Source organism: Diabrotica undecimpunctata, chromosome 5 (assembly GCF_040954645.1).
Source record: "Diabrotica undecimpunctata isolate CICGRU chromosome 5, icDiaUnde3, whole genome shotgun sequence".
Taxonomy (NCBI): Eukaryota; Metazoa; Arthropoda; class Insecta; order Coleoptera; family Chrysomelidae; genus Diabrotica; species Diabrotica undecimpunctata.
Window position 1 is genome coordinate 76699761 of NC_092807.1, and position 14400 is coordinate 76714160.

Genomic DNA, 14400 nt, shown 5'->3' on the forward strand with positions numbered 1-14400 from the left:
TTAAAAATAATAGTTTTAGATATCTACGATCTGTTTTAAAGAGAGATGACAAAATAGGTGATATGTTATATGTAGTTATGTAGATATGTAGTTAGGACGATAAATGAAAAGTAAGTGGAAACGATCTATGCCGAGATTAAAAATCATAGGTTAAGATAGATATGGGTGGTTACATAATTCAAAACTGAAATGGTAATCACTTAATAATAAAAATCGTCAAGTTTCAAGCCGATTGAAGAAGTAGGGTATAAAGATCAAAGATAACCTATTGCATGATAGTTACATAAGAAATTTATTTGAAGGGAATCAATATTAGTATGGTCCAATATAGAAAACTTAAGGGAAAATTTAATTAGCAGATTTAATAAAGACAGAGAATAATAATGATGATTTCAAAAAGAAGTATCTGTTATGTATATTTAATAAATATAAACATATAAGAGCATATTACTTTTAATTAAAGTGTGTCAATAACGAAAAACATGCTTTCATTGTAAAACAGGTTTTATCGACACTTCAATTTGAACTCCTTTTAGGTAGAATGTATTGCACTTAACTGTGTGAAGTTTAAGTTAAATTATGTACATATATGTATGGGTAATGCAATATATTTAAAAATTACATAATATAATGGTACCTCTTTAATAGCACTGAAATCTACGTCTGCTGTCAAATCAGCGGATCCAGGCTGAACTAAGGGATCTACTTGTTTGTGATTCTTAAATGCTCTAAATGAATCTGTGGCACTTCTAAAATTACCATAATCGCAAATTAACGCCAAACCACCTAAAAAATATTCTCTTTTATTTGTACAATATATGAAAATACCGCAATTAAAAGTTATAAATAATATCTATACAATATAGAAATTTCAGAAAATTGTCAGGACGAAAAAAAAAATAAATCCAGTTTTTATTCGGCTTCCTTTTTCCATCTTTCATTTGCTTCTAAATGTTTCTAAAGCCATCTTTCTTGTATCTACTTTTCTCCAGTTTGACAATTAAAAAATGTCAAATACCTAGATAGTCAAATCTTAATATGACTCCCGAAAAAGTTAATTTTATAGTGGTTTAATAGCTTAGTGAATAAATAAATTTAATAACTGACTGAATAAATTTAATAACTCAGTGAATTTGTAAATTAACAAACTAAATTGTTCCCCCGTAATGGGAGAACAAAGCTTAGTAAGGACGTCCTTTCAAACGAAAGATCACTTTGTTGATGTGAATACTAAAAATTGTGCGATGGAATATAATAATTTTCAAACAAGTGATATGACTAAATACAAGTGCTACTTTGCCTATAGAAAATAGAAAAGTATATTATGTAAATGTTTCAACTTGGTCTCAGATAAGTACAATTTAGATGATATTTGGGTATGTATTAAATAAATTAGAAGCGAAAGCTTGGGTAGACTGCATCCCATGACAGTAGGCCATATATAGTTAAAAATTTGAAACTAACAAACATTCATCATCATCATGGTAAGTGGCTCGACAATCCATTGTAGATCTTGGCCTGCTGACAAAGAAGTCGCCACTCCTGTCGATTGCTGCCAACTTTCCTCCATCTTCTAACCCTTGGAATCTGTAGGTCTTCTTCCACATCATCAATCCATCTCATTCGTGGTCGTCCTCTGCTTTTTGTGCCCTCTGGTTTTGAAAATGTTAACATTTTCGTGTATTCGTGATCTGATATCCTAGCAATGTGTTCAGCCCATCTAAGTTTCTGCACTTTAACGAATTTCACAGAATCTGGATCGGTCTATAACTGATATAGTTCAAAGTTGTATCTTCGACGCCATAGCCCATTTGTATTTACGGCCCCAAAAATCTTTCTAAGAATTTTTCTCTCAAAAATACAAAGTCTCATCATTTTGAGATAAGGTCCACGTTTCAACCCCATATATTAAAACCGGTCTTATTAAGGTCTTGTATATATTAAGCTTTACTGCACGTTTTATATTTTTATTTTTTAAATGTTTCTGGAGACCGTGAACAGTTCTGTTTGCTATTGCTACGCGTCTTTTTATTTCGTCGCTTATCGTGTTTGTTGCGTTTACTAGCGATTCAAGATATGTAAATTCTTTGACTTGCTCAAAGGTATGGTTGTTAATTTGAATTCTCTGTTGGATATTTCGAGGGTTTTTAGAAACCAACATATATTTGGTTTTTTCCTCGTTTACCACAAGTCCTAATTCACTTGCTGCGTCCGAAAGCCTTGTAAAACACTGCACCATGTCTCTCATACTTCTGCCTACTATAACTATATCGTCAGCGAATGCGAGAATTTGCGTCGATCTATTAAAAATAGTTCCATTCATTCTAATATTTAATTGTTTGATTGCCTTTTCCAAGGCATTTTAAAGAGGAGACACGTCAACGCGTCCCCCTGTCTTAGTCCATTATTAATGTCAAAGAACGTAGAGTTGTCTCCTTCAATTCTAACACATGAGCTTACGTTTTGCATTGTTAGTTGGGTCAACTTAACTAACTTAGGTGGGATCCAAAAGCCTATCATTGCATTATATAATGCAGTTCTTTTCACACTGTCATAGGCTGCTTTGAAGTCAATGAAGAGATGGTGGAACTAACAAACATTAAAAAAATAAAAACTATTGGCATAACTCGTATCTAGATTTTACTATCATCACGATTAGAAGCTAATAATCTTGTTAAAATAAATTCATAAAAAATCAAAATTTAAGAGTTCACATACCAAACCATTTGTTAGAAATTGAAGGCTTAGTTGGGATTAGTTACTCATAATGACATCAATTTTTCTCATAGAAAACATTGAATCGACGTTCAAGGTTATACATATTTAGGGAACAAAGCGTAGGGCACGAAGAGAGGATAATATTGACTATATAGATAAAAAACTTTAGTTTTTTAAAAACTTTTGAGGGTAATATTTTATCCAACTATATAGTTTTTAACAGAGTTTATTTCCCTGTCGAACAATTTATTGGTAGGGTTGTTCAGTGTTATAAATGTTTTAAATTTGGACATGTTTGAAAACTGTTTAAAAGTTCCCAGGAGTTATGTATTCAGTGTGGTCAAACTAAAACTGAAAATCATAATTGTGATAAATCTATGTATTGTATAAATTGTAAAAATAATAATCATTTGACAATTTCAAAGAAGTGACCTTTTTATGAAAAACAAAGTATAATGATTCAACAAAAAACTACTTTTTAGGCCTACCCAACCTTTACCGGTTAACCCACATAAACCTAATTTTATTTATTTATTTATTTATATATTTCAACGGTAGAACCATTTACAATAAAATACAACAAATAGTAAAAAGTAAAGATCATGTACAAGAAACATCAAACAATAACAAAGAAACAAGTAAACAGTTAAAATTTGTACATTAAAACAGTATATCAAATCACAAAAGTTAAAAAAATATATATATAAAAAAAATATCACATATCTAGATTGATAATTAGACTCTTAAGTTGCCTTTTGAAAGCGTTAATGTTTGTACAGAAAGGATCCAATAGGAGGTCATTGCAAGAGCTCAGCATTCTCGACAAGGGAAAATGACGAGCATAATCAGTCCTATGAAAAGGAATATAAAATAGTGCAGTGTGTCGAGTTCTATGTATTGTGTTTAAGTGTACATTGGCTAATAACGAAGGACAATTAATAAAGTTGTTTATAATTTTAAACAAAAATAACATATCAGCTCTCAACCTGCGGTTCTTCAATGTAGCAATGTTAAATTGAGACATTATTATAGAATAATCTATGAAATAATTATCAGTATTTTTTATATTAATATGCGCTTTAAAAGCTAAAGATCTTAGAAACTTCCTCTGAACGCTCTCCAATCCATCAATGTATACTTGATGAAATGGGGACCAAACAACAGAGCAGTATTCAAGACCTGAGCGTACCAAAGAGCAATACAATAATTTAAATACAATAGGTGAGAGATCATGACTGTTACGATAAATAAAACCAAGATTACGAAATCCTGTTTCCTTAATTTTAAGAAAATGGCTTCTAAATGTCAATGCACAATCCAATAATACACCCAAATCTCTTATCTCAGTAACTGAATCCAAGAGTACATCATTAAGAACATATCTATTAGCTATTAGATTATTTATACGACCAAATGAAATACAAGAACATTTAGTTGGAAGTAGAAAGGGATACGATTCAGTCCACTTTGACCTTTGACCCCCCTGACGTCACAAGCCCCATCTGCGCTCCGGTCACGCCCCGTGATGACGTCATAGTTTGAACGCTAGCCGGCACGGCCAGTAATAATTGGTTATTTTTAATATGAATTAATTTACATACTATTTTTGTATTTCAACTAGTTTTATTATCTACTATCGATAAGACAATTTTAATCCAAATTATTAAATTATTATTAAATAAAAAATTATAGCGTATGTAGGACTCGAACCCGCGACCCATACGTTGATGACTAGACGCCCAGACTACTAGGCCAATCGGTCATTTGAAGTAGGTAGGCGTCAATAGGTATAAAAAAAAACAAAGTCAAAGGTCGTGGTTAGAGGATATACGTTGGGAGGAGGTAACGAATACAAAAAAAAAAACATGGCGACGTAGTGAATCGAGTATCTAATTCGATTACAGTCCTCTCTCTCTATAACGATATGCAAGGAACCGGGAATTTTCATCGTTATAAGGAGAGATCGTTATACAGAGAGAGACAAAATTCGGTACTGTAACCTATTTTAATTTAAAAAAAATTATCAAAACGAATATAAATGAATTAACATTGTGTTCCACATAGATTTATTAACGAATAATATAAGCAATACAGTATAAAAAATGACTGTACAATTAAAACATGTATACTATACAATAAAAAAAAATAATATGCTACTGTAAAATATATTTAGCCTACATTACCAAAAAAATCTGTCACCTTGGTCTGTCTTCTTTTCCTTTTCCACAAAACTGACCTAACCTTGTCCTGAAGACGCATCGAATCTTCCACAGCACTCATATCGTCTTCCTGGTGGATGAAGAATCGATGCAGTACTTTTGCCGCATCCAATGCCTGCTGAGGGGTCGGAGCTGGTTCTGGCTCTGCTTCCACTTCCAAGTCACTGTTTTCTTCTTCTTCTACACGAACTGCTTGCAGGATGTCCTCGTCAGAAAGTCCAGATGTTGTAGCTACATTTTCATCAACTTCTTCAAAATCTGTTATCTCTTCTGGTCCTTAGGTGATAGTAAGTTCAAACTGTCTGGCCCAAACATATAATGACAGGTCATCTTCATCATCAGTCAATCCTTGATCTTCCAGCCATCCTGCGTGTTTGAAGGAATGTGTGATGTCCTCTCGTGGGAGTCACTATCCGGGTAGCTTTTAGACAGTCAGAGACAGAGTTCAAAATAAAAATAAAACTTTATTGTCTTCCTTAAATTAAATTGACAAAAATCTTATGTACATATTTACAATTTGGTTTAGTCTTCTCAGTACCTGGCCTATTTATTCAAATTAAGTTTGACCTTGTCATATGAAATTAGTCTTATCGGCAAGCGAGTGTGTATTTGAAATTTTACGGGAACGTTGTATCGATTTAATAACAGCGGACGATAGGTACAAAGAAAGGAAAGGCACTCAACACGTCCCTTAAGTGATTCGGGTTAATAGGACACTCCTCGACAGTCTCAACACGACTGCTTCAGAGTACGGGTAGTGAAGAGCTCAACACGCTCTTCGGGTAACGGCGGTATGGGACGGAACAACTTGTGAACTCAACACGTCCACAAGCCGGGGTAGGGAAGAAGAGAACCTTCAGTCAACACCTGTCGATTCTCCTCTATGAGAAAATGTTGCGGTTTATATAGCGGAGCTTGGAAATTAGTTTTGCCCTTTCTACTGTCGATACATTCCTACTTCATGGGTTGGTTCGCGCGCACGCTGGTTTAACGGTGATGGCTTGGACTCATCTTTACACCCCCTCTTCCTGGAAAAAAAAATTTTGGAACAAAATTTTTTTATTTTTATTCCTTGCCAGGTACTTGGTTACCCTAAAAAATTTACAATACATCGAAATAAAAAATGTCCGCCCTAAAAAAAAAAATAAATATCGTCTTCTTAAAAAAAAATCGTCTTCCTCTCTCTTAAAAAAAAACGTCTTCCTTCGTGGTGCTTCAATTATTGGTTTTTATCCTCAGCACCCGGTTCGGGAGTCTCAGTCTGTATTTTTTTCCTTTATGCTGCGGCGGAATTAGTGAGAGCAGCGGGATTGACACTGGAATTGACTGGACTTTCTGAATTTTTATGATGCCCATGGTTGGTTCATCGAAAAGGTTTTTAAATTTGGAAATAGCCTTTATCAGGGGCTTGCAGCCTTTGCCCGGGGTGTTAGGTTTTGGTATGTTCCCCAATGGTGATATTAATTCTGGAACGGTGTATGGTGGCGGCGTAACTGTGCCGTCCATTTCTATGTCACTGTAATATATTTCTAACGTGTCTGACATTATATTTGAAGGTTACTGGTAAACTGTATTAAAATATACTGTCACTACTTGGTGTTGACTGTAAGTGCTTGGACTGATTAAGGAGTAGGGAAATCGGTAAATGCGGGTTTTAGGTCTTTGATATGAGCTGTTATTGTACGGTTTTTATCGTCGTGTTTTAATTTGAATATTACATTAGAACACACTTTTGTTATAGTATATGGGCCTGAAAATTTCGGTGCTAATTTGGCGTTAAAATTTTTGGCGGCATTTGAGAGTTGGTATTCCCTTTTCATGACTTTGTCGTTTATTGTGGGTTTCCACTCTCTTCGTCGTAAGTTGTAGTAATGGCTTTGAGTTGTAAAAGCTTTTGCCAGGTTTGTACGTACTAGTTCGAATGTTTCTCGTAGTTTATGCCATTTTATGTTTTGATCGGTATGTTGTGTGTCGTTTGGGGTTTTTACGACTTTACTTGGAATTTCTAGTTCGTGTCCAAAGTTCAGGAAGGCTGGGGAGAAACCCGTTGAATCGTGTTTAGCTGTATTATATGCGAATAGTAGTTCTGGAAGGCTCGTGTCCCATTTCTTATGGTTATTATCGCAGAACTGAGCTATCATTGTTTTGATTACTCTGTTTGTTCTTTCTACTGGATTATTCTGGGGTGAATATGGCGGAATGTTTCTTTTAGAAATCTGGAATTCGTCTAGCAACTTTCGTACTTCCCTGTTATCCTATGTTCTTGCGTTGTCTGATATTAGCTCTTTGGGTGATCCGAATCTCATAATGATTTTATCTTTTAAGTTCTGACAGACTGATTTTGCCGTTGCTGTTCTGATCGGTATGGCTTCGACCCATTTTGAAAAGGTGTCCTGGAATGTCATTATATATTTGTTTCCTTTGCTGGATGTTGGAAGGGGTCCTATGATGTCGGTTGAAACGGTGTGCCATGGATGTGGCGGAATTTGTGTAGATTGCCTGCGGCCTGGAGTTAAGCTTTGTTGCGGCTTAAATTGCTGACAGTTCTTGCAGTTCCTGACGAACTTTGCGGCGTCTTTAAACATCCCTGGCCAGTAGTATTTTCTAGCTAGGCAGGTTATTGTTTTGGCTATTCCTAGATGTCCTGCGGTCGGTTGCTCGTGGTTTTCTGCCAGGAGTTGTTGTCTCTTGTGGTTTGGGATGCATAGTTTCCAGGGGTTGGATACCTCTGTCTCTTTTAAATCGTATTTGTCCCAGAAGTGTCGATAGAGAAGTCAATCTTTGATAGAGTAGTCTGGAAATAGTTGCGGATTTGTCTGGATTTTATTTAAAGCTTTATTGTACCATTCGTCGGGTTCTACATCTTCTACGTTTATTATGCAAACCAGATCTACTGGTTCTCTAGAGAGCGCGTCGGCCAGGACGTTCTGGGAGCCCTTTCTGTAAATGACATCGAAGTCAAATTGTTGCAGCAGCATTGCCCATCTAGCTATTCTACCTGTAGGGTTTTCCATTGTTTGTAAGTATCGTAGACTTTGATGATCTGTGATAATTGAAAATGGGTATCCTTCGATGTAGGGTTTCATCTTTTCTACACCGAAGATGATCGCTAGTAGTTCTTTTTCTGTCACGCTGTAATTTTTTTCGGCATTTGTTAGGGTTCGACTTGCGTAAGCGATGACTTGTTCCTGTCCTTCGTCGTTTGTTTGTACTAAAGCTACTCCTAAACCGTGGTTCGAAGCGTCCGATTGTAAAAAAAATCTTTTCTGGAAGTCCGGGCAGATCAGTATTGGAGCTTGTGTCAGTAGTAATTTTATTTTGTTAAATGCTTCCTTTTGGTCTCTGTCCCAAGTCCAATGTTGTTTTTTCTTTAGTAGCTTTGTTAAAGGGGCTGTAGTTCGTGAAAAATCTTTTATAAATCTCCTATACCATGAGATGATGCCCAAAAATCGGCGTAGTTGTTTAACGGTTTTTGGCGTGGGATATTCGACTATAGCTTTTGTCTTGTTGTCGTCCACTTTTATTCCCGTTTTGTTTACTACATGGCCTAAATAATTTATCTCTTCTTTGCAGAATTTACATTTGTCTATATTAATTCGTAGTTTGGCCTGCTGTAGTCTGTGAAGTACTTCTTTTAAGTTTTCCATATGTTCCTCGAACGTTTTTCCCAGTACTATTATGTCGTCTAAATAGGCGAATGCATGTGGTTCCATTTCTGGGCCGATTATTGTATCTAGTAATCGTTGAAAAGTAGCGGAGGCGGCGTGTAATCCGAATGGAAGTACTTTGAACTGGAATAGTCCTTTTCCTGGTGCTATGAAAGCGGTCAAGGGTTTGCTTGCTTCGGAAAGTGGTACTTGCCAATATCCATTTTTTAGATCTAACGTGGTAAAATATTTTGCAGATTTTAACTTTTCTAGGATATGATTGATGTACGGTAATGGGTAGGCATCTTTTTCTGAGATGTCGTTGATTTTCCTAAAATCGATGCAAAATCTGTATCCGTTGTTATCCTTCTTTTTTACTAGGACGATGGGGGAACTGTACGGGCTATTAGATTTTTCTATCACGTTCTCTTCTAGCATCTTATCTATCTCATCGTTTATGATCTTCTGCATTGCCGGGTTTCGGGGCCTGTATCTTTGTTTGATCGGTGTATTATGTTTGAGTTTTATTGTATGTTCGGTTAGATGTGTTGTTCCTTTAATTTGTTTAAATTTCTCCAATTCTGTTAGTAACAATTCCTGTAATTGTTTTTTTTCGGTATTGTTTAGTGTAGTACTGATGTCGAGCTGCTCTCGTTTCGGACTGTTCGTGAATTCCGGTATGTATGACGGAATATCTTCGGTCTGGTCGTCGGCCGCGGTATCGGTCGGTAGTTCGGTATATCTTCGGTCTGGTTGTCGACCGCGGTATCGGTCGGTAGTCGGTATATTTTCGGTCTGGTCTTCGACCGCGGTATCGGTCGGTAGTCGGTAGGTCGTTTTGTTATATATTTTGCTTCTCTGTTGGAGCGGATATCTTGCGGTTGGTGTTTCGTTGACCCTGGAATTGGTCGGTATTCGGTTATTGTCTGCATTGTACGATCTGGATCCGTGTTCTGTCCTGGTTGGGTATTGTTCTCTCCTTCTTACGCGATTTCTATTTAAGATGTTTGATAAATCAAGGCCCCATCTTGTTATTTCATGCATTCCCAGTACTACTTCTGAAGCTAGGTTTGGTAAAAAATGTAGCTTGGCTTTTCTCCAAACGTTGTCTATGGAACATTTTGCTGTAAAACAGATTTCTATGTTGCTGGTTTTTCCATCTGCCAGCGTGATCTTTAAAGCTTTTCTGTCGCTTTTTGTTCCACATTGTTCCAATATTTTTTTACCTTTTTGTCCTATAAACGAATTTTGGGCTCCTGTGTCTATTAGTGCTCTTAACTTTTTACCGTTGCTGAACGTTATCGTTGTGTGGGGTCGTTGATCTGTATAGTGTGCGTAGCTGGATGTTGTTAGGGAGGACTCTAAATGCTGACTGGGTTGCCTCCTTCTTGTCCAGTCCTGTTGGAGTTTTCCGGTCGGCTTCTACATTGGCAGTTATTGGAAGTTGTTCCTCGGGTTCCGCAATGGCTGCAGAAGAGTACAGCGATAGCTCTGCAGTTTCTTCTATTGTGGCTTCTGCGGCCGCATCTCCAACAACAAGTCTGTCTGTCGAAATTCTGTATTTTGTTATTACGACTATTTGCCTGTGTCCAGTCACACCTTGTATTGTTTCTGTTATATATTTCTTTTTGGACCATATCATATTCTTCCGCTAGTCTGATGATGTCCTGTGTTGACGATACGTCTTGCCTCTTTATATACAACTTGTATTTCGGGTTCATATTGGTGTATATCCTGTTTAGTTCTTCTTGGTGATTGAATTCACCATGTCTTCTGATCATTGTTTGAATATCAATGATGTAGTCTTTTACACCTTCGTTGTTTCGTTGGAGTCGGTTCCGGATTTGAGCTTCCAGAGATTGCGTGAGAACGGAGGAAACGAAGAAATTGCGGAAATCTTGTTCGAAGTCTTTTAATTCGTTCCAATATTTATTATTGTTTCTGTACCATAGTAATGCTTTCCCGTTTAATGTTTCTGGTAGAGCTTGTAAAACGTGGGTGTCTTGTAGGCCGTAAGCTGTCTGGAGTTCTTTCAACCGTTCTATGAATTCTATTGGGTCTCTTGAACCGTCAAAGTGTAACCCCCATTTGCGTACTATTTCCATCTTTCTTTGTCTGTCTTCCATCTGGTTTTCTTCTATTTCCTCTGGGTTTTGGCCTTTTTGGGTTGGTGCCTTGATGATCGCAACTAATCTCGCTCTTAGCTCGCTGAAATTCCCTTCCGTCGGCTGTTCTCTGTTTGTTAATTCGGCTATAAGTTCGTCTTTCTTTAATAGGTACACCCAACTAACCTTCGACGTCTCCGGAGCGTCTGTCATTTTTGAACTGTGAATCACCTTGTATTTGATTAAAATTTGAAATGTAGTACTGACTCATGAAAATAAAATTCGGAATTCGGTCGGTATTATTGTTTAAAACGTATTTTTCTGCTCGGGCGCCATTTGTGATGTCCTCTCGTGGGAGTCACTATCCGGGTAGCTTTTAGACAGTAAGAGACAGAGTTCAAAATAAAAATAAAACTTTATTGTCTTCCTTAAATTAAATTGACAAAAATCTTATGTACATATTTACAATTTGGTTTAGTCTTCTCAGTACCTGGCCTATTTATTCAAATTAAGTTTGACCTTGTCATATGAAATTAGTCTTATCGGCAAGCGAGTGTGTATTTGAAATTTTACGGGAACGTTGTATCGATTTAATAACAGCGGACGATAGGTACAAAGAAAGGAAAGGAACTTAACACGTCCCTTAAGTGATTCGGGTTAATAGGACACTCCTCGACAGTCTCAACACGACTGCTTCAGAGTACGGGTAGTGAAGAGCTCAACACGCTCTTCGGGTAACGGCGGTATGGGACGGAACAACTTGTGAACTCAACACGTCCACAAGCCGGGGTAGGGAAGAAGAGAACCTTCAGTCAACACCTGTCGATTTTCCTCTATGAGGACATGTTGCGGTTTATATAGCGGAGCTTGGTAATTAGTTTTGCCCTTTCTACTGTCGATACATTCCTACTTCATGGGTTGGTTCGCTCGCACGCTGGTTTAACGGTGATGGCTTGGACTCATCGTTACAAATGTTTTATTGTATTGCTCGTCACCTCGTCCCAGGATTTACTAATCATTAGGATGGCGTCAAGAATGTTCAGTTTAAGATCTCCATTATTCTCAACCAATTCCATCAAAAGTCTTTTCCTGTAATGGCTTTTCAAACTCTTGATGACACTTTGGTCCATGGGCTGAAGGGCACTCGTTGTGTTTGCTGGTAGAAAACAGAGTTCGATGTTTTGAAGGTCGCGCAATACAGGATGAGCAGGACAATTGTCTACAAGCAAAAGAATTTTTTTCCCTTTAAGCTCGATATCCCACTTTCTCATCGCTTCTTCAAAAATTTCCGAGGTCATCCACGCACTCTTGTTTGCTTTATAGGTCACCGGTAGATTTTTTATGTTTTTAAAGCAACGCGGGTTTTTCGACGTCCATATCACTAACAATTTTCGCTTCACCAAACCTGTCATGTTAGCGGCCACTAAAACTGTAATGCGTTCCTTAGAGAGCTTTCCACCAACGCACTTTTCCAATTTAAATTTTAAAGTTCTGTTTGGTGTCATTTTAAAAAACAATCCAGTCTCATCCGCATTGAAAATGTCGTCTGACGCATATCGTTCCTTCAGTCCAGGCCACACGTTTTCTAGCCAATCATCCGTTACGTTTTTGTTAACATCGCCAGCCTCTCCGCTGATTTGTCAATAGTTGATCTTGTGCCGCAGCTTCCACTTGCTCAGCTAACCCTCAGATGCCTTGAACTTCTCGATTCCAAGTTCAGTTGCAAAAAAACTTAGCTTTTGTCCTGACCACATGCCTAGAAAGTGGAATATGGTTCATACACTGCTGCTGGAACCACTGAAGCATAGCGCGATCTAAATCTTCGTGCTGAGGTTTCCGCAACTTCTTCCTGCTACCGCCCTCCATCTCCGCTTTAGGCCACTTTTTTCTGTCCTTCCATATCGTAGCCACAGTTGACTGAGACAGCCCCGTCCAGCGAACGACATCGGATTGCTTTTCACCTTTCTCTATTGCTCGAGTTATCGATAACTTTTCCTCCACCGAGAGCACTTTACGCTTTTTCGAAAACATGTTGACTGTTGACACACACAACTCAAACTGGAAATGAAAAGTCGTCAATAAATGACAACATCTGTGTGATAACAGTTAGATACGCCGCCCGAACAATAAACGTGAGTCACTTACTTCTCTGATAAGAAAGAGTAGAATGGGTGGCCGCATTCCTTAAGCGCAAAACAAAACAAACGCTGGACAATGACCGTGCCACTCGTGACTCAGGTAGTCTGAACTTTAAATACAATAAGACATTTGTCATCAACTATTGAACGCTAAAAAGTTATCGCTATAAAGAGAGAACGATATCGGTATAGAGAAAGAATTAATACATTGTTCTTATGACGAACCAACCAACGTTTACTATTTTCATCGTTATAGAGGAATTATCGTTATATAGGGAATCGTTATAGAGAGAGACTACTGTATTTACAAATTAGTAAAGATTCCAGTTTAAATATCAGTGTTGCAGAAAACCGCAAAAGTTCTGTGGTATTGTAAGCGTAATATAAACAAATAGTTCATATCCCAATATTCGGAATGCAATACTTTTATTTATGAAAAGTAGAAAATTATAGGTGACGTTTTATTTAATAAAGAGTTCAAAATAAATCGTAATAACTAAAGTAAATAATATACTTAATGGCAAAAACATACGATCTATACATCTGTGCGGGTGTTTTAAAAAATTCAGCCATAGCGTCAAAGGTTCCAGTAACAGGTCATGCTCTTTTAAAATTTTCAAATGCAGCGCAAAGAATCCATTAGTGACAGACAATTCACACCTTTCCATGCCTAAAACTGAAGTGTCTTGTGAGCAAGACTCAGCCATGTTCAAGCAACCAATAAAGATAAAAGAATATCAAAGACTGTTACATTTTCAGGTCGAAATTCGAAATTTATATCTTTGTGTAGAAACAAACAAGAAACCACAGTCATTTTGTAAAGGATATCAGATAAGAATGGTATTGTTTAAAAGAAAAATCATAAAAGAGAATCAAATAAAGTGTTAATAGGTCAATGTCTATATACTAACAGATGGGTGCAGACTTACACAGAGACACACAGAGTGTAACAGAGGTTTGCAGAACATAGCAGACGCCATCAGCGACATGCAAGCAGAGGGTAGAACAGGGTACCAGAGCATAACAGATGATAGCAGAGGGTAGCAGAGACACACAGAGGGTACCAGAGCATAGCAGACGCCATCAGTGACAAGTTAACAGTGCAGACGCCAACAGTGACATGCTAGCAGAGGATAGCAGAGAGAAAGTGAAAAGAAGGATTAATAAATAGTTGAATAACATCACGCCATACATTACACGCCAGTATTACGTAAAGTAAGCTTCGAGTTAGTGTCATGTTAGCGTTGACTCAGCGTCGAATCATCATATACTCAGACACAAATGCTACGTACGGCATCATGTCAGCGTCAAGTCAGCGTCAAGTCAGTGTCATGTCAGCGTCATGTCAGCGTCGAGTCAGCGTCGAGTCAGCGTCATGTCAGCGTCAAGTCAGCGTCAAGTCAGCGTCGAGTCAGCGTCATGTCAGCGTCAAGTCAGCGTCAAGTTAGCGTCTAGTCAACGGTTATAAATAGAGCTGTTAACTTCAGAATCGACATTCAGTCGTAGGATGTTGAACAGAGAACAACGTATTAAGCAGCTTGCTAAAATTATTGGAACAAAGTACAAAGCTCTC

The 14400-nt window shown here is 37.4% G+C and overlaps 1 protein-coding gene across 3 annotated transcripts in view; it reads right to left on the reverse strand.

Annotated features, from left to right (window-relative positions):
• LOC140441400 (protein arginine methyltransferase NDUFAF7 homolog, mitochondrial) overlaps nt 1–14400 on the reverse strand; it is a 378831-nt gene that overhangs the window by 155300 nt on the left and 209131 nt on the right. For all 3 annotated transcript variants that reach the window (XM_072532114.1, XM_072532116.1, XM_072532115.1), the window contains exon 5: nt 638–786. In XM_072532114.1, the coding sequence (XP_072388215.1) occupies nt 638–786 (149 nt within the window). The remainder of the gene's footprint in view (nt 1–637; nt 787–14400) is intronic.